The sequence below is a fragment of the Muntiacus reevesi genome, chromosome 3 (genome assembly GCF_963930625.1).
Source record: "Muntiacus reevesi chromosome 3, mMunRee1.1, whole genome shotgun sequence".
NCBI classification, from domain to species: Eukaryota; Metazoa; Chordata; class Mammalia; order Artiodactyla; family Cervidae; genus Muntiacus; species Muntiacus reevesi.
In genome coordinates this window covers 210,474,443-210,495,506 of record NC_089251.1, presented here as the reverse complement: position 1 = coordinate 210,495,506, position 21,064 = coordinate 210,474,443, and the positions used below count along the sequence as shown (strand labels likewise).

The window sequence follows — 21,064 nt, the reverse complement described above, 5'->3', positions numbered from 1 at the left end:
CTTAGATACTTTCATTATGTACCTTTCACAGATGAAGACTTTCTTTCTCCCTCGCCTTTGTCTTTCTCTTTTAAATATAAACGCATAGCCCAATATCCATGATCACACCCAACATAATTATTGGTTTCCCAGATGGTCTCAAAAATGTCTTGCAATTGCTTTGTTCAAATTAGGATCAAAATATGACCTGCACATTGCATTTGGTCATTATACCTCTTATGTTTCTTTTAATCTGTAATATAACCCCTTTCCTTTTTTTACTCCACTGATTGTTAAAGAAACTGGATCATTTGCCTGTGGGGATCTCCCACATTCTGGATTTGTGTGTGGTCCACATTCTGGACCTGTATCCTCATGATGTTGTTTGACATGTTTCTCTATCTCCCTGACTTACTGGATAATGGTTATAAGATCTAGAAGTTTAATTAGATTCTTTTTTTTCAACATTTTTTAATGTGACCATTTTTAAAGTCTTTATTGAATTTGTTACAGTATTGTTTATGTTTTATGTTTCGGTTCTTTGGCCTCAAGGCATGTGGGTTCTTAGCTCCCCCACCAGGAATCGAACCTGTACCCCCTGCACTGGAAGGCAGTCTTAACCACTGAACCACCAGGGAAGTCCCTAACTAGATTCTCATTAGATTATTTTGGGAAGAGATCTTAACAGATGGTGCATTGCACTGAGAGGCACTTAGGGTCTGGTCATTCCACTTTCCATGATGTTAATATTGAGTGACAAGGGGTAAACAGATAATCCCTAAAATGTAGTTCATTACAATGCAAAGGAAACATATTTGTTTATTCCACTGTAAAATGTAATTTATGATAAAATACTCTTCCCAACACAGTATTCGCAGTATCACTTTGACTCCCAAAACTCAGTTGGGTTTCCAGTGTTGTGATCCAAGCACCTCTAAACTTCAAACTAGAGCAAAATGTATAAATTTGTAGTATGCTTCATTTTTAAAAATGACTCTACAAAAATATTGGATAAATTCCAGCAAAAATCTTACAGTTTTATTTACTTAGTATTGCTGAATTAACTAATAAGCATTTCTGCAAAGGTAAAGTAGCATGACTTTCAGAGGTAGGGAAATATACTATTCCCCTAACGTTATCCAGAGTTCTTGAAAGATCTTCTAGTCTAGTTGGTGAGTGGCGTGTGACACCCATCCCAGAGACATCAGCCAGACTCCAGCTACTGTCTGCTGCCTCCATGTGGAGACTTCCAGAAGACACACAAAAAAATGACTCATGGACATCTGGAAGGCAGTCTGTGCAAGAATGCAGAAGTAATGTAGCATACATCTAGAAGAGGCGCGCTTAGAGAATAAGCAGTGCCCAGGGCACAGATGGGGTTGACCAGGGGGAGAGGGGTGCTTCTTTCTAGAGGTGACTTTAGAACATAGAAAGCTGGCCCCAAGTGATTTCGAATTCTTGGGAAGAATAAAGAAGCACCTTCTGGATCACAAAATGTCACAGTGGAGACTGCTCAGCACAAAAGATTTGGTTACAAACGAGACGACCAAAATGGGTGTTTTTTCCCTGAGAGTATGCCACTTGCTTTATGCACAAGGCTGCCATATGACATTGCCTCTAACAATGCCAACCTCAAAAATAAAAATCAATATATATCCTCTAACCGAAGACGGGAAGTTCAGTATAGAAGAGAGAAAGTCAGCCCATCCACAGTGGAGTTCAGGCAGACCATTTACTGCTTCAGTCTGCTGCCTCCTAGGGCTGCGCTCTCGGGCCAGACACTGTTAAGGTCCCCATGCTGTCTGTGGGCCTGACAACTTTCCTAAAGCACTTCAGAGATGTGTCACAGATTCCCATGGCCAGCAGCCATGAAGTTGATTATAGAGTCTTCCTTGTTCAAGACCAAGGAAACAAAAACCACTTTCACACTAATCTTTGTCCCATTTAAACCACTCTATTTACACTGCTATGCTGTGAACTGTGACCTCAGATCAAATGCTAAAATAATACCAATTAAATGTCAGTCATCACTGGTTAAATATAAAGTATGTCTACAAGGACTGGCCTAGGTAGTGTCTACTTTAAATGAATATCTTTGTTTATTCTAAATATTCAAGTTACAGAGATTTGTTCTAGAAATTTGATTCCAGTCCATGTAACTTAGGAGGTTCTCAGGTAATCGCAAAAGTTCTAGATGATCACTATTAAACATCACTGGTACAGGTACAAATGCATTTAGGTCAACAATTAAAGGCTGAGTTCAGTAATACTCAGAAGTTTTCCATTTCTAATCTTTTTTTTTTTATCAGTTTTGTTTTCGTAACTATATAAATTAGTTCAAAGGTGCATAAGCAACTGATTTTTCCCAGCCTGTCAGGAGGCTTGGTGTTTTATACTTGTTTGTAATTTTTTCAAAATGGGTTTAGGTAAGGGGGGGGGAACACCTTTTTCAGAGACATATTTTTTTATTACTTTCAAATTGCTAACCTAGAGGGTTTTTCCTACTCACAATAAAAGCTATAAAAAACCACCCTAATGTATTTTGCCCTGTGATTTTGCTGTGTAAACATGACGGCACAATTCAGAACCAGCAGTTCCCACAGTGTATGTTGAAAATTGCTGATGCTGTGTTCTTATTACAGCTTAATGAAATGATAAGAAGCCCAGGGGAAGGGCACTTCTGGCAAGTGGACCACATCCGGCCCGTGTCTGGTGGGGGAGGGCAGTGCTCCCTGGACAACCTGCAGACCCTTTGCACGGTCTGCCACAGAGAGGTCAGTGACGCAGACACATCTGACTCCATCCTAAGGCAGCTCATTGGAAACTGTGCACACACGTGTGGAGGGTTACACAGGTGGCTCTGTCTCCTGGTCTGGGATCTGACATGTGTTTTATTCTTTTCATTACCTACCACTGGAGTTTTTTCTTGAGGTCTATGCAAGTTCTCAGTCACAGATGAAAAAGAAACTGCTTTCCTTTCGATTTATTCTAGGACCAGGAAATTTTCACCACTACCTAGAAGAAAATGAATACAACTTATGTATTGCACAGTTTTGAGAAGACCCAGACCCTCAAACTAGAAGTTCAGTGAATTGGGACAGTGGCATATGTTTGCATCTGCAGCTAAATATGTCCTGAGATATCTGAGAACATGAATAAATTATCTCTAGGACCAGCTCTGGAGAAGGCAATGGCACCCCACTCCAGTACTCTTGCCTGGAAAATCCCATGGACGGAGGAGCCGGGTAGGCTGCTGTCCATGGGGTCGTGAAGAGTCGGACATGGCTGAGCGACCTCACTTTCACTTTTCACTTTTATGCATTGGAGAAGGAAATGGCAGCCCACTTCAGTGTTCTTGCCTGGAGAATCCCAGGGATGGGGTCCCACAGAGTAGGACACGACTGAAGTGACTTAGCAGTAGCAGTTAGCAGTAGCAGGACCAACTCAGTTCCACATACAGGCGTTACACTGTTGACCTAAATATGAAACCTGGTACATCTTGGAGCAATTACCTAGTGCTTAAATCTAAATGAAAAGAATAACATAATATGGTCTGTCAACTAGGATGAATTTTTAACAAGTAGTTCAGTAAAAGGTCGCAGGATCTACCTGTTAAGATATAATCTTAGAAAGCAGCATACATTTAATATGCAACTTTGTACCCAACTTTTTTTTTCCACTTATGGCAAAATTTAAGCATTTTCTCATGTTCCCGTGATAAGCATTCAGTGTTTATCATCTAAAATGGCTGCATATAATTCTATTGAACACATCTCTACTGTGGTTAATTACGCCTCTCCCATACTGATGAACACTGAAGTTATTTACATTCTTTGGTTCATATACACAATGCTGCCAACCATGTTTTTTTGTATACAAACTATTTTTTACATTTCGAGGTTGTTCCTTAAGATAGATTCTTAGTTATAAAATCATTGAGTCAAGTTTTAAGATTTTGAGTCAAGTTTTGAGACTGCAGGAGATGAATTCCCTCCATGCTGTTTCCCAAAGGATTGTACTCAGGTATGCTCCTTCGATCCTGGCGGTGATAAGTGTATGTTTAACTGCACTGGTATTGCTACTGTGGTGAAAGAAGAATTATTTTGTTTACTTGTAATTTTTTCAAAATGGGTTAGGTAAGAGGGAAAAAAATCTTTTTCAGAAACATATTTTTTATTGCTTTCAAATTGCTAACCTAGAGGCTTTATTTTAAAGACCCTGATATTTGTAAAAATGCTAATCAACATTTTGAGAATTTTTCAGATCCTTTGCCAGCATTCATATCATAGGAGCACTTTCTTAGCCTCTTTTTAATATTTCAGATTCCTCAATTTATTCACAAATTTTATTGTGTAAAAATTATGTAAATAAGTTTTACATAAATAGGATCATGTCATAAGAAGGGCTTTGTTTTGGTTTTAGTTTTAACCTTTTTTTCCTCTTCTTACCCCTTCTACCTGGATAACTTCACACATACATGGACTTCAGTTGGGCAAAAGGTTATCTGATTTCTTAACTGTCCAAACTGTTAGCACAGTCAAGATCTGTAAGAAAATTAAGAAACAGCAAAAGAGAATGCTGTACCTTCTTCTGTAATCACCGTTTCAGAGTCTCATGAAAAATGTTTACATTAGCAAAAGAATCCAATTCTGTTCTATCTCATTTTGGTTTTTTTTTGCATTGGCTTGGCTGTTAGGTTGGGACAGGCTTTTAAGCCCAGAGAACAGGAGGTGGGCAGGCCCTGCACACACCTAGACCTCAGAGTTATTGGCTTAGTAACCCCACTAAGGGCAAAGCACTGGTACACGAGTGTGGTGATAATGTATATTTTTTTTCAGAATTAACAGAGTTTTTGAGTTGCTGTAGCCGATACTTTAATTCTAACATGTGTATACATGCATTACTTTTTTTAACTTTTAGAGAACTGCCCGTCAAGCCAAGGAAAGAAGCCAGGTGAGAAGACAATCTCTAGCATCAAAACATGGATCAGACATCACACGATTTTTGGTAAAGAAATGAAGCATAAACATTTTAAAATGAATGACATATGGTTTATATGTGGAGAAGTCATCAAATTTTTTTGTGCTTGTCTAATATTTTAAAAGTGAAAAATTTCAAAACACAAATCAAGAATTCATCTTCCCTTTTCATGTTAAATGCTTTTAGCGTTAATACTTTTTAGAAGTACTTAACAAACTGAAATACAATACTAAATATTTCTATGATCTTCTTGATATCATGCAGACTCCATTATATTTCAGTAAGGGTTTGCTAAGCTTTCAATTTCCCCTGACTATACCTTAATCACTGTATTATGCATAGATTGCTTTTGAAAAATATACTCTCAATTACTTAAAAAATGCTTCTGAATTAGTATTGGTCATGGACTGCTATATGCCCAAATGCAACATTGTAAAGCCATAAGGGAAATTTTGGAGGCAAATCATCATTATTCAGGATTCTAGACCAATCATGACCTCCTTGCTTAGTATGCAAGAGAGATTCTTGTTCACTAAGTGCCTCCAAAATGAACCTGGGGTGCGTATTTTGAGTGTTGTCTTTGTTTTATTTCTTAGCCAGTTGTCTTTATTGAAAAGATGCTTTTGAAAATAACCTAACTGGACCCATGGTGTTTGTGGACAATTCAGGGATTCTGGCTGAAGTAACTGTTAAAACATATTTTAAAAAAAACAAAATGTCATTTAAACTTTATTTTTTAATTTGTCTTAATGCATAAAACTAGGCTTACTGTCAAAGCATTCTTTGTCTCAAGGTTATCATTTTCTGGTTTTAAAGTCCTATTTTATTAAAAGGGTATTCCGGAAATCTCTTTTAAAAGGGATCATGATGATAAAACACTTTTTCTAAAGTATGATCAGATGGAGATAAATATTTAAAAAGTGCAAGGGTAACATTAAAATGTAATCGATAGACATAAAAGAGTGATGATGAAAGGAAACTAAGACATAATCTGGTAATACGTCAGAATCATGAGAGAATCAGAATCAATACATCAGAACTCACAAAGTCAAGGAAGAACTACATTCACAAAAGGCCTGTGTGCAAATACTGTTTAGATGTAACATTAGTTTGAGTACTCTTTAGTTTTAATTAGTAGCTGGTATTTCACAACATATATTTTTATAAATATTATACAATCATTAATCTTCCAGAGTTTTTTTTAAGTTTACAATATTTCATTGACATGATGTAACGTGTGTTTTCAGTCGTGTCTGACTCTCTGTGATCCTGTGGACTGTAGCCTGCCAGGCTGCTCTGTCCATGGAATTTTCCAGGCAAGAATACTGGATTGAGTTGCCATTCCGTTTCTCCAGGGCTTCCTGACCGAGGGATCAAACGTCTCCTGACCCATGTCTCTTGCGCCTGCTGCATTGGCAGGCAGATTTTTTTACCTGCACCACCTGGGAAGCACCTTGTATGGGATCAAATTTTACAGTTCATTTTTAGAATTAGTTGGACTTTCTTTGGCCTTCTTTCTGCTTTGCTGATCAGGCTCTTTGCAGTTTTCTGCCTCATTGCCAGGGTAACCAAGGATCCGTCACAGTTGAGAGCTGAGAAGCCAGCATGCTACTTTCCCTCCAGCATGAGATATTTGCAAGTGAGACTGGTCTAAGCAGGTCAGATTTGAGTGGAGCTTGCTCTTTAGATCAAACTAAAGTGGTAATTCCAGGAAGAAAATTCTCAGTGTGGGAACTATATAAGAGTTGGAGGCGAAATGACCCATGAAGATCGTTTCTCTCCTTGCCAGATTTCAAAATTCCAGGTAAAAATGCTATAAGGGCATCAAAAAAATTATAAATAGGGCTTCCCTAGTGGCTCAGAAGGTAAAGAATCTGCCTACAATGCAGGAGACCTGGGTTCAATCCTTAGATTGGGAAGATCCCCAGAGAAGGAAATGGCAACTCACTCGAATATTCTTGCCTGAAGGACTCCATGAACAAAGGAGCCTGGTGGGCTACAGTCCACAGGGTTGCAAAGAGTCGGACACAACTGAATGACTTTCACTCACTCACTCAGGATATATTTAAGCAAGGAGATGAAAGCTTTGTACACTGAAACTACAAGTCTTTGGTGAAAGAAACTGAAGAAGACACAAACAAATGGAAGAAATTCCATGTTCCTGGATCAGAAAAGTTAATAGTTAAAATAGCCATACTACCTGAAGCAATCTATAGATTCAGTGCAATCATCCCTATCAAAATTCCAGTGGCATTTTCCAAGAAATAGAAAAAAAAAATCCTAAAACGTGTATGGAACCAATAGCCAGAGCAATCTTGAGAAAGTAGAACAAACATACCATTTTTCTGCCCATTTTTTGATTGGGTTGTTTTTTCAACATCAAGTTATATGAGCTGTGTGTATATTGTGGAGATTAAGCCCTTGTCAGTTGCTTCATTTGCAAATATTTTTTTTCCCATTCTGAGGGTTGTCTTTTCCTTTTTTAAGCAATGGCACCCTACTCCAGTACTCTTGCCTGGAAAATCCCATGGATGGAGGAGCCTGGTAGGCTGCGGTCCATGGGGTCGCTAAGAGTCGGACACGACTGAGCGACTTCACTTTCACTTTCACTTCTCTATGCTATGCAAAAGATTTTAGGTTTAATTAGGTTCTATTTTTAATTGTTATTACCCTAGGAGGTAGATCAAAAAAGATACTGCTGCAATTTATATCAAAAATTGCTCTGTGTTTTCTCTAAGAATGTTATAGTATCTAGCCTTGCATTTAGGTCTTTGGTTCATTTTGAGTTTTGTGTATGGTGTTACAGTGGGCTCAAATGTCACTCTTACATGTAGTTTTTCTAGCACCACTTAATGAAAAGCCTTTCTCCAATGTAAATTCTTCCCCTGCTTGTCACAGATTAATTGACCATAGGTAGGTGGGTGTATTTTTTTAATTTTATTGGACTGTAGTTGATTTACAATGCTGTTAGTCTCAGATGTACAACACAGTGATTCAGTTATACATATACATATATATTTTCATTCTTTTTCAGATTCTTATATAGGTTATCCCATAATACTGAGCTCCCTGTGCTATATACACTAGGTCCTTGTTTGGTTATCTATCTTAATATATAGTAGTATGTTAATCTTATATATAGTATATGTTAATCCCAAGCTCCTGATTTATCCCTGCTCCCACATTTTCCTTTTGGTAACCATAAATTTGTTTTTTATATCTGTAAGTCTGTTTCTATTTTGTAAATAAGTTCAGTTGTATCATTTTTTAAAATTAGATTCCACATAGAATGATATCATATGATATGTCTTTATCTTATTTCACTTAGTATGATAATCTAAGTCCATCCATGTTGTTGCAAATGGCATTATTTTTTTCTTATTTATGGATGTATGGATAGGAGGGGTGTAGCCAGTCGCGGGGGGAGAGATGGTGGAATGAACTGGGAAATTGGGATTGACATGTGTACACTGCTATGTATAAAACACATTACTAACATACATAGCACAGGAAACTCTACTCAATGCTCTGTGGTGACCTAAGTGGGAAGAAAATTAAAATATGGGGTAATATGTGTGTATACATCTAGCTGGTTCACTTTGCTGACAGCAGAAACTAACAACATTTTAAAGCATCTATATGCCAATAAAAAATTTAAAAATTAAAAAAAAAAATTTTAGAAAGATTTTGCATAGCAAAGGAAGCCATAAACAAAACAAAAAAAGACAACCTATAGACTGGCAGAAAATATCTGTAAATGATGCGACCAGCAAGGGATTAATTTCCAAAATAGACAAAGAGCTCATATACCTTAATATGAAAAAAAAATAAAACAGTCAAAAAAATGGGCAGGAGACCTAAATAGACATTTCTCCAAAGAAAACATACAGATGCCCAACAGGCACACGAAAAGGTAGATGCTCAAGATTGCTCATTATTAGAGAAATGGAAATCAAAACTACAAAGAGGTATCACCTCAGACTGGACAGAATGACCATCACCAAAAAGTCTACAAATAGTGAATAGTAAATGCTGATGAGAGTGAGGAGATAGAACCCTACTACACTGTTAGCAGTAATGTAATTGGTACAACCCCTGTGAAAAACAGTACGAAGTCTCCTTAAACTAAAAATAAAGTTACTGTAATATCTAGACCCACTCCTGGACATACATCTGGAAAGACAAACTCTAATTTGAAAAATATACATATACCTGTGTTCACAGCAACAGTATTTACAGTATCCAAGACATGTAGGCAACCTAAATGTCCACTGACAGATGGATGGGTAAAGAAGATGTGGTAAATATATATACACAAAGACTGTTACTAAGCCATAAAAAGGAATAAAATAATTTTATCTGCAGCAACATAGATTGACATAGAGATTATCATGTTAAGTGAAGTAAGTTAGACAAAGACAAATATCATGACATCACTTATTTGTGGAATATTAAAAAAAAATAATACAAATGAACAAAACAGAAATAGACTCACAGACACAGAAAACAAACTTATGGTTGCCACAGGGGACAGTGGGGAGTGGGAGGAGATAAATTAGGAGTTTGGGATTAACATAAACACACTGCTATGTATAAAACAGGTAAACAACAAGGACCTACTGTATAGCACAGGGAACTACGTTTAATATAACGACATGTAATGGGAAAGAATCTGGAAAAGTATATATATATTTATATATATATCATATATTAAGAATATGGGCTTCCTTGGCAACTCAGCTGGTAAAGAATCCATCTGCAATGCACGAGACCGTGGTTCGATTCCTGGGTGGGAAGATCCCCCAGAGGACGGCATGGTAACCCACTCCAGTATTCTTGCCTAGAGAACCCCCATGGACGGAGGAGCCTGGCGGCTGCAGTCCTTGAAATTGCAGAGTTGGACACAACTGAGCAACGAAGCACAGCACATATTAAGAATGTGTATGGATAACCGAAACATTTTGCTGAGTCACTAACAACATTGAAAATTAACTATACTTCAATAAAATAATTTAAAAAGAAAACACAATATTGTAAATAGATAGGCTCCCAACTCCCCAACACCAAAATATATTAGCAAATAATAAAAGATATTAAGGGAGAAACAGACAACAATGCAGTAATTGTAGGGGACTTCAGTACCTCTCTATCACCAATGGATAGACCATCCACACAGAAAATCAAAAGGAAATGTTGGAATTGAACTACATGTTAGAACAAAGTGACTAAACAGATATACAGAACATTCTATCCAACAGCAGCAGAATACACATTCTTCTCAAGTGCACGTGGAACATTATCTAGGATAAATCACAAGATAGACAACACACACAAAAATTTTAGCAAATTTATGACAGATCATCAAGATGTTTTTTCTGAACACAATAAAATGAAACAAGAAAATAAGAGAAAAATGAGAATATCTATACATATGTGGAAACTAAAAACACACTTCTAAACAAACCCTGGGTCAAAGAAGAAATAAAACTGGAAATGAAAAATTATTTCAGTGCAAATGAAAATGCAACATACCGAATATTGTAGGATGCAGCAAAAGCAGTTCTCAGAGGAAAGCTTAAGCAAAAATTCGTATAGTAAGAGATTAAAATAAATAAACAACCTAACCTTACACCTAGGTTGTTTATTTATTTTAATCTCTTACAAAAACTAGGTGTAAGGTTAGGTTGTTTATTTATTTTAATCTCTTACAAAAGAACAAATTAAGTCCAAAAATTAACAGATGGAAGGAATTAATAAAAATCAGAAAAGATATTAATGAAATATAAATCAGAAAGGATCAACAAAAGTAACTGGTTTTTTGAAAAGATAAACAAAACTAACCATCCTTTAGCTAAGCTAACCAAGGAAAAATAGGAAAGACTAAAATAAAAGGAGACATGGATGAGTTTTATCTTCAAGATGAATGGTTCCAGAGGGGCTGGAGTCTGCACAAGTCACTGGGACTTGCCTTCCATTTCAGAAGTAGCAAGACTTTCACACTCAGTATAGCAAGGAGCCCACCACTTCTGAATAACAATGCTGGTAGCAGTTCAGCTTCCCTTTACAACCCTGAAGATCTTTCTCTGTTTGTGGGGATCGACCTGTGAACCCCAGCTGCTTCAAGAAAAGCTGTTTATAATGTTGTTTTAGTTTTTTGTTTTTTTTTTGGTTTGTTTTTTTCCCATTTATTTTTATTAGTTGGAGGCTAATTACAATATTGTAGTGGTTTTTGCCACACATTGATATGAATCAGCCATGGATTTACATGTGTTCCCCATCCCGATCCCTCCTCCCGCCTCCCTCTCCATCCCATCCCTCTGGGTCTTCCCAGTGCACCAGCCCTGAGCACTTGTCTCATGCATCCATACCTAACCCAAGATGTTTAACCTCAGTAAATGCAGGTTAAAACCATAATAAGATACTATTTCACATGCATTGAATTGATTAAAAAAAAATTATCTTTGTCAGTACTGAGAGTTAGCAAGAATATGGAGTAAAAAGAAATCTCATTCAGAATGAGTGGGAGTATAGATTAGTTCAGCCACTTTGGAAAACAACATATCATCTAATTAAGCTGATGATGCGCATCCCTCACCAAGTACACACACGGGAGAAACTAGGTGTGGATGAGGAGTGGTCCCCAGAATGTTCACAGAGCACCATTTATAGGAGCAAAACCTCTTGGACCACCCAAATATTTGTAACAGAAGACTGGATAAACTGGAGATATTCTACAACAAAATAGTACACAGCTGTGAAAATTAGTGAACTTCCGTTATATACATCAACATGAGAGTGGTTCATAAATAGAAACTACAATCCAAGCAAGTCAGGAAGACTACACACAGTTTTTGCTATATGAAGATCAAATACACACAAAACATGATAAGGAGTACCCTGAGAGTGTGTTGAGCACATTCCTATGTGGTGAAAGTATAAAGAACAGCAAGGCGTAACTAGCAGGAAACTCAGAGAGAGAGGTTACATTTGCGGGGTGGAGGAAAGGGCATGTGATCAAGGAGGGGACACAGGAGCCTTTCAATGTTCAAAAATGCTCTCCTTCTAAAGCCAGGTTTCAGGCTACAGGTGATCATTAGCATTCTTTGTGCCTTTTAACATATACATATTTGGAATCTAAAAGTTCATAATAAAAATGGTACCTGGCTTAGATAAAAGAAATAATAGTAAATGTACTTTTTGTCGACTCTTCCTTTTTTTTGGGTTTTTTTTTAAAAACGGAATAGTCCTATATAGTGCAAAGGTTCAATGGATTAAAGGAAGACACAAGTCAAACACGGTCCCTGCCCGTCAAGATTCTGCAACCTAGCAGAATCAAAGAGCTTTTATATTTGTTGTATAAAGTGTGCTGACAATCACAGCAGGCCTCCTCTCTACCAGTGGGAGGTAACTCACTGGGTTAACTAGCACCAGGCTGTGAAGAGCGGGGCACATGTATTGGGGGTGGCCTGCAGGAGGGGGTGTGTGAGGAAGGGACCTGATCAGCTGGTGAGTTGGATTAATAGATAGAAGGGTGGGGTTCCCAAACAGCAGGATTTCTAAGATAGGCTTCACCTATTGCATAGCTTTGCTGAAAAGCTGCCCTGAATGTTAGGAACGCTGTGGCAAATCAAAGGCAGACACCTTCTCATTTTGCCACCTGAATGACTGCTTACCCTGTTCAGAAATACTTGGTGGCACAGAAGTATCTCCAAGGAGCGTCAGTGCGTTTACCTACCTGTAGGTGTGGGGACCTGCCCAGCGGCTCCTTCCACTCTGCTGGGTGCCTCCTTCTCATCCTGCCCCTGATCCTAGGTCTGTGTTCAGGGAACTTACATACCATTTTCCTGGTGTTGCACGTGACGCTTCTGTGGAAGAAGGCCTAGTGAGTGGACGTTCCCCTGAGAATCATCCTGCCAAGAGGCCTCCCTTGCTCCTCAGACCCTGAGCTCCGCCAGCAGCCCCGTGACAGGATCTCTAGAAGAGGCTGTTAGGGAAGATGTTCGCTGAAAGGGCTCATGACATCCTTCCCAGGGTTCACCCCAGTCCTCACATAAAATACTTGCCTTGGATGTTGTCCCTGAAGGATGGACGTATCCTGGGAGGAAGGCCATCCCTCCTGAGCTCTAGGAGACTTCAGCTCTTTTATATACATCGCTGTTTTAACCTAAGCTACAAACAATAGAAGTCTCCATGAGGAACAAGCCAAAACACTAAATTTTTTGATGGCACTTACCTTTGACACTCAGGGACTGGTAGCATCCACATACCAGGAGAGGGACAGTGGGCACATCTTCCCAGGACCGTATCTCCAGGCTTGCCTCCTCGGATCCCCTCCACATGGCCACTAAGGACGGTCGTTATAAAACACCAGTGGGATCAGTTCCCTTGTTTTCCATTATTAATCACTTTATACTCATACCAGCTGCCCCTTCAAAAAAACAATCCTAAGTGGGCTTCCTAGGCGGCTCAGCTGGTAGAGAATCCACCTGCAATGCAGGAGATCCTGGTTTGATTCCTGGGTCAAGAAAAGCCGCTGGCGAAGGGAAAGACTACCCACTCCAGTATTCTTGGGTTTCCTTTGTGGCACAGCTGGGAAAGAATCTGCCTGCAATGCGGGAGACCTGGGTTCAATCCCTGGGTTGGGAATATCCCTTGAAGAAGGGAAAGGGTACCCTCTCCAGTATTCTGGCCTGGAGAATTCCATGGACTGTATGGTCCATGGGGTCACAAAGAGTCAGTCATGACTGAGCAACTTTCATTTCACAGGTGGCTCAGTGGTAACCTGCCTGCAATGCAGGAGACACAGGAGTGGTGGGTTTGATCCCTGTGTTGGGAAGATCTCCTGGAGGAGGATATGGCAACCCACTCCAGTATTCTTGCCTGGGAAAATCCCAGGGACAGAGAGCCTGCTGGGCTGCAGTCCACGGAGCTGCAGAGTCAGACACGACTTAGCAACTGAGCACGCATGCACACACCGTAGCTTAACAAAAGAAGGCTATTCTTCTCTGCCGAAAGCCCAGGGTGAGTCAGGCAACCCTCCTCCACTCACCACTGGAATTGATCCTCTGGGCCATCCTGTGGAGAAAGGAAGGAGGCGGCCTGGGCCCTCACCTGCCTCCTCATTCTCACTCACAAGCCATTGACCTAAAAGCCTAATCGCAGGGCAAGCATTGGTGAGTTCTCACTCCCTACCTTGCTTATGAAATGTGTTGTAAACTTTTCTACCCAGGCAGAGTACCCCTCATGGTAAAATACCCCTCATGGGGCAAACTGGACAGTTCACTCCCAGAGAGTCTGAGGGGAAAGCCCAAAAGGGCCCCCAACTAGTGGGCACTCTCTCTAAAGTGTTAAAAACATCATTCAGACTTGTACTCTGTTCCTTGTTCCATCCATGTTTGTTCCCCAGTGAAACTCCTCTGACTGTTTGGAAAAGACCACCTGACCCGCTGACCGAAGAGAGGACTTTCCCACTGGGTGTGGGATTGGACACATGGGGCGGAGTCGTGGGCGGCCAACAGGACCCAGCGGGTGCCACATCCAGGCTATGTCCCTTCTGTCTGGAGTCAAGAACTGTTTTGAGAATCCAAACTCAAATAAGTATGTGGTTACAAACAGCAAGTTTTCTCTCTGCTCAATGGTCTAGTCCAAGATAATTACTGAGAGAGACCGAACTCACCAATGAGGTGGCAGTGTTACATTTTCAAGTTCTGTCTGAAAGACATTCCTATAGGTGGGTATCATTGCTAAGAGGTTAAATCTCCTCTGTCATGTGGCTGAATGACCTACTTACCATCTCTCATTATTGCAGGGAAATTTTCATTAGAAGGGTTTTGGTGGTAAAGATAGATGACCTTTCTAAATATCTCATGTAAATAAACTAAGAGAATTTAAAAATTACTGTTCAGAACCAAACCTTTTTTTGTTGTTCCATACCTATAAAAAGGTGCATATAAGACATCACCGTATAGCCTTTAGCCACAGGTCTCATCCTGTGTGAGAGGAGACACAGAGGGGAGGGTGCAGGCAGGTGGCAAATGGCAGGCAGCTCTAAGAGCAGGTGTCCACATTTCTTAACCCTCTCTACAAATCCGTTTGAAATCCCACCCAATGATAAGAGCCACAACTGTTCCCATCCACACTTGAGCCAAGGTAGATATGTAGGCCTCCACAAGTTTGCATCAAACTGCCTCACAGACCAGTTTGGATCTTGCAACCAGATCCCCAGTACTGGCTGGCAAGCTAAGCCAGCTTGCTCGTCATTACCCCTCAATCACAGGGCTTCCCTGGGAGCTCAGCTGGTAAACAATCCGCCTGCAATGCAGGTGACCCCGGTTCGATTCCTGGGTTGGGAAGATCCCCTAGAGAAGGGATAGGCTACCCAATCCAGTATTTTTGGGCGTCCCTGGTGCCTCAGATGGTAAAGAATCCACCTACATTGTGGAAAACCTGGATTCGATTCGATCCCTGGGTTGGGAAGTTCTCCTGGAGGAGGGCATGGCAGCCCACTCCAGTATTCTGGCCTGGAGAACCTCCATGGACAGAGGAGCCTGGCAGGCTATAGTCCACAGGGCTGCAAAGAGTTGGACACAACTGAACACAGCACAGCATGCAGTCATACATCTTGTGCGACTGAAACGTTCAGTTCCCAGTGAGTGTACTATTTTTTAAAACAGTCAAATGAACAGCAATAAACCCAACATCCTCGGTACCTTTAACACCCGTGTGCTGTCCCCCAGTTACACTGTCTTCCGTTTCCCACAAGTTCTTTCCTTAGAGTTGACCCAACATCATTTTTGTCATTTCTGTCCATCGGAACATGGTGGGGAGGAAAAAAGCTAAGCTGGGCAGAGCGGCGATGGAGGATTTGTAGTTTTTATCTAACACAGATGTATTGAAAACTTGGCCTAGAAAACCAAAGTGGCAAAATATTGCCAGTGGGTGAATTTGGATAAAGATGTTTTGGATTTCTTTGTACTATCCTTCCAACTCTCTAAGTTTCCAAACAAAAAGTTAAATAAAAACCTTCAGGAATAACTAAAGTCATAAACACGACCACACTGGAATTACGGCCACACCATCTTCTACGGACTTTTTCCTTTTCATGACCGTCCTAAGGGAGCAGTGCCCATGTCACATCCATGAACACCTCACCACAGCTGAAGGGACAACCCAAGGCTGGATAGTGACCCACAAATTATGCCCAGATGGGGCTGGGATGAAAAGGTAAACTGGACTGATGGGGTGTTTCTCTACAGAACTGGAAAAGTGAAAGATCAAGCTAGGTATCGACAGAAAGTGTACTGAGAGGTGGTGATGTAGAGGGCAGAGAAGCTGCCATGCACTGCTTCCCCGAGGGATCAAGCTGGACAAGAGGAAGAGGCCAGCTGGGACTGGGACCGACAGACAGTTACTCGGAGCCAAGTCGCATTCATAGTCATGCACGAGGAGGAGAAGCTGTGAATTCCTGCTGCTAAGGTTCTCTAGAGCTGACCCAGATCCCAAAACCCAGGTTCTAGACTCCATGGTCAGGCCTGTGATGGCTCAATTTCATTCCATGGTCCTCACTCCTCTCTGGGAATCCTTTGTTTCTTACCACCAAAAGAACCCAACTGCATCCCACTAACCAATGCTTTTCCCCATGAAATTGAAAAATATATTATCCTTAATGATTTTGTAAATATAAGCCTGAAGTCATTTATACAGTTCGGCCATTAATGCTGTATTATATTGTGTTTTAACCATATCACTAAGCAACTAAAAATTTGAAAACCACTCTTTAAGGCCTGCTGGTCTTAGTCAGCTTGTGCTGCTTTAACAAAATACCATAAACTGGGTGCCAATCATCAAAAGAAATCAATTTTTCATGGTTCTGGAGGCTGGAAATCTGAGATCACGGTGTGAGCACGGCCAGGCTCTAATGGAGACCCTCTTTTGGGATGCCACCCGCTGACTTCCTGCTGTGTCCTCATGTGGCAGGAGCAGTGAGAGAGCTCTCTGGGGTGGCTTTGTAAGAACACTAACCCCATTCACATTAAGGTTCCACCTCATGACCTAATCACCTTCCAAAGGCCCCACCTCCTAATGCCATCACACTGTGGATTAGGATTTCAACATAGGAATTCTAGGGGAACACAAACATCAGAAGCACAAGCTGGAATCAAGATTGCCAGGAGAAACATCAATAAACTCAGATATGCAGATGACACCACCCTTATGGCAGAAAGTGAAGAGGAACTAAAAAGTCTCTTGATGAAAGTGAAAGAGGAGAGTGAAAAAGTTCGCTTAAAGCTCAACATTCAGAAAACTAAGATCATGGCATCTGGTCCCATCACCTCATGGGAAATAGATGGGGAACCAGTGGAAACAGTGTCAGACTTTATTTTTGGGGCTCCAAAATCACTGCAGATGGTGATTGTAGCCATGAAATTAAAAGACGCTTACTCCTTGGAAGGAAAGTTATGACCAACCTAGATAGCATATTAAAAAGCAGAGACATTACTTTGCCAACAAAGGTCCATCTAGTCAAGGCTATGGTTTTTCCAGTGGTCATGTATGGATGTGAGAGCTGGACTGTGAAGAAAGCTGAGCGCCGAAGAATTGATGCTTTTGAACTGTGCTGTTGGAGAAGACTCTGGACTGCAAGGAAATCCAACCAATCCATCCTAAAGGAGATCAGTCCTGGGTGTTCATTGGAAGAACTGATGCTGAAGCTGAAACTCCAATACTTTGGCCACCTCATGCGAAGAGTTGACGCACTGGAAAAGACCCTGATGCTGGGCAAGATTGAAGGCAGAAGGAGAAGGGGACGACAGAGGATGAGATGGCTGGATGGCATCACCGACTCGATGGACATGAGTTTGAGTAAACTCTAGGAGTTGGTGATGGACAGGGAGGCCTGGCGTGCTGCGATTCATGGGGTCACAAAGAGTTGGAGACGACTGAGCAACTGAACTGAACTGAACAAACATCTAGTCACCCTTTTATTAAATCCCTCAGGCTTCCCTGGTGGTCCAGTGTTTAAGAAACTGCCCTGCAATGCAAGAGTTCAATCCCTGGTTTGGGAACATCCAACATGCCAAGAAATGGCTAGTCCCTGTGCCACAACTACTGAGCCTCACGCTGTAGAGCCTGCAAGCCCCGACTATTAACACCCATGAGCTCTAGAGCCCATGCTTAGCAACAAGAGAAGCCACTGCAATAAGCCTACACACCATGAGAGTAGCCCCCACTAGCTATAATTAGAGAAAGCCTACATGCAGCAATGAAGACCCAGCACAGCCAAAAATAATCTTTTTAAAAAATCTCTTCTCTAGCTTTCTTTCTTTCCAGGGCCAGCTTTTTCACTTGGAACCTATGTGAACACTGAGGGATAGGCTGATGCTGGGTGGTCAACTAGAGTCACCCACTAGCCCTCTTGCTTCTAGGCATGACTCAAACCCATGCATCAGCCAAGTGACCACACGCCATGGCCACCCCATGCTGTACCTGAGACATGCACGTGGACGGAACCTCTGGCCTTCCTGTGCATCTGGCCAGGCCCTTCAGCTCTCACAGCCTAGCTGTGCTTGCACCCTGCCCAGCTCCTCCCATCACTAGACCTGAGCGCATGTGTGATGGTCACAGACAGACCTAGAATCCTCCTCTTGCACAGAGGTAGGAGGAGGGCTAGAACCCCTGCACCCATAGGCCCAGGCGCATTTCCTCAGGGCAGGAGTACCCGAGTTCCCTGACTCTCACAGGACTCACTGGGTGAACAGCTCCCATGACAACCCAGGGAGGTCCGGCTCACACTCCTCCCAGCCGCACCCCTGTGCCTAGAGGTCAGTGGGCTTTCCCCATAGGAGGCTGTGCCCCAGCTTTGAGGGCGGTTTTCAACCAGGACACTGTTGTGGAACCTCATAAACACAGGAAGGAAACATGTCCGGCTCTCCAATCAGGTGGCAAGACCTGAAACTCTCAGGCCCTTTGGACAGGTTTATTTTTAGACTCTGTGGTTCAGCCGAGCCCATCCTGTTGGGACTGCGCTCACCCAGCTCACACCCATTTCATGGAAGCTGCCTTCTGACGCCACAGCCAGTTAAGCTAAGTATGGCTTCCCAGGGCTGCCAGAAAGGAGCCTTTTAAACTTATTCAAAGCGCTTTGGCTTCCCTGGTTCGACTTCCCACTAAGGGAATCCAGCCTGTCCCCTGAATGCTGAAGAAGTGGGGCTCACTGCTTGTAGTCATCTTGTACCCCCTCCGACCTTGATAATGAAGAATATCAATTAAGGGTATTTCTAGGCTCCAAAACCAGCTGAACACGTTAAAACGGTGCAGAGAGGAGCCCCTGCCTCTTGGCCAGGGTAGGACCAGGTAGGCAGAAGGTCCAGCCAGCTTCTGAGGTGCAGGGGTCAGCCCTGGCCAAAGAGAAGATGACCAGGCCTCTCCCCACATTGCCCTCCCACCATGACGTCATCCCTCCAGTCCCAGAATAGTTGAGAACGTTTGGGAAATTCACACTCTAAAAATATTTCCTTTCTTCATGTAGGCAAGATAACACAGGAGTGACAGTGGGTTACTAAGAATGCTGTTCCCTCGTTATGTAACACAGACAAAAATAAAGACTGTTCTGGGCCAAAAATAGGGCTGAAAAAGAGGAATGGGAATAAATAGCACTGACAAGTCATTATTTACTCAAACTGTCAAATGGCTGAAGAAGTTAAGAAAAGTTCTGATCCTTGTCTCCACTGCTGATTAGACAGGTCTGACTGGCCCCTAGAAGTGGCCCAGGTCACGTTCCTGACAAGTGCTTGACACAAGAGAGTCCATGTGCAGTGGAGGCCACTCGCGCAGGCAAAGGAAAAGTCGCAGAGGAGCAGGCTCTCCCACCCATCACCAGCCAGCGACGGGGCAGGGGGCTCCTGGGCGCTGTGAGCACCGGGCACCCCCCGGGAGACAGCAGCACATCCTGTGTCACCTGACAGACAGTGCCGATCGCACTGGGGCGCAGAGAGCAGCGCCCTCGCTGGGGCTGCTGTGCGGGCAGGTGGCTGTGCCAGGCTGGATACAAGGCACAAACCCTCTCCCAACAAGCAGCTGGCCCCTGCGGTCAGAGCGAACACGCAGACCCGCCCTGGCTCTCACTGCCCCTCTCCCGGTGTTGCCTGCCGCATGTCTCACGCCATCACCACCATGGTCAAGATCACAGCCACGTCACACAGGGGTCACTGTGGTGATCACCAGTTTCTGATGGGTCTGTCACTCTACTGAAAACTTTCCAGAGCTTCTCTGCTCCCACTCAGTCAGCTCCAAACCCCCCAGTGGGGCCTGTGAGGATCATGAACCAGCCGCCACTTCCTCCTCCACTCTGGTCACACAGGCACCAGGGCTGGGGGCCCCCGCAGATGAGCCCGAGGCCTGGAACGTGGCACAGCTCTTCCTCACTTGCCCACCCGAGCCATCTGCCTTGACAACATCTACTTGGCCTTTAAATTTAAGTAACTTCTTCCATGGAGCCTGTGAGCCAAGGAGGAGGAAGGGAATCAAAAGAAAACCACTCATTTGATGAGCAGGTAGAGATTCCAGGGACCCTCTTGTTTTGTCGTCTCTATGAACACTGGATGTGTCTCCACGGGGAAAAGGGCTTGTAGCCAACAGCTAAGCAGAAACTCACCCACAGCTGGGCCACTTAGTACCTACGTACCCGGGCCATGCTGCGCGCGTTCCAGACATCATCTTGTTGAATGTCTGTAACAACCTGTTGGGTGCTTTTGTCCCCGTTTAAGTGGAAGAGGAGGTTCAGCAGCAGCTTGGTGTCTGTGGCTGACAAGAAGGCAGAAGTTTGGAACCCAACTCTCCAGAGCCAGGCCCCTGCCCTTGTCATCAGGGCCCAGGGCTCACCAGCCACTAGAGCAGCCCTGTCCATCTGCATGGCTTTTGGGTAATGCTTTCATGGGTGGAATTGTGACCTCAGCCCTCTTCAAAAAAAGATATGCTGAGGTCCTAACTCCAGTACCTCTGACTGTGACCTGGTGCAGAAATAAAGTCACTGCAGAGGTAACTAGTTCAGATGAGGTTGTACTGGAGTGGGGCGGCTGGTGTCGTAAAATGAGACAGACACACATGG

General features: G+C 42.5%; 1 protein-coding gene across 5 annotated transcripts in view; it reads left to right on the top strand.

Annotated features, from left to right (window-relative positions):
* ZRANB3 (zinc finger RANBP2-type containing 3) overlaps positions 1-5,991 on the top strand; it is a 264,527-nt gene extending 258,536 nt beyond the window's left edge. For 3 of the 5 annotated variants that reach the window (XM_065931454.1, XM_065931453.1, XM_065931455.1), the window contains 2 exons: positions 2,622-2,753; positions 4,900-5,991. In XM_065931454.1, coding sequence (XP_065787526.1) covers positions 2,622-2,753; positions 4,900-4,998 — 231 coding nt within the window. In that variant the 3' untranslated portion in view covers positions 4,999-5,991. The remainder of the gene's footprint in view (positions 1-2,621; positions 2,754-4,899) is intronic. The other 2 variants (XM_065931456.1, XM_065931457.1) reach the window with 1 other exon arrangement.
* Positions 5,992-21,064: the final 15,073 nt, after the last annotated feature.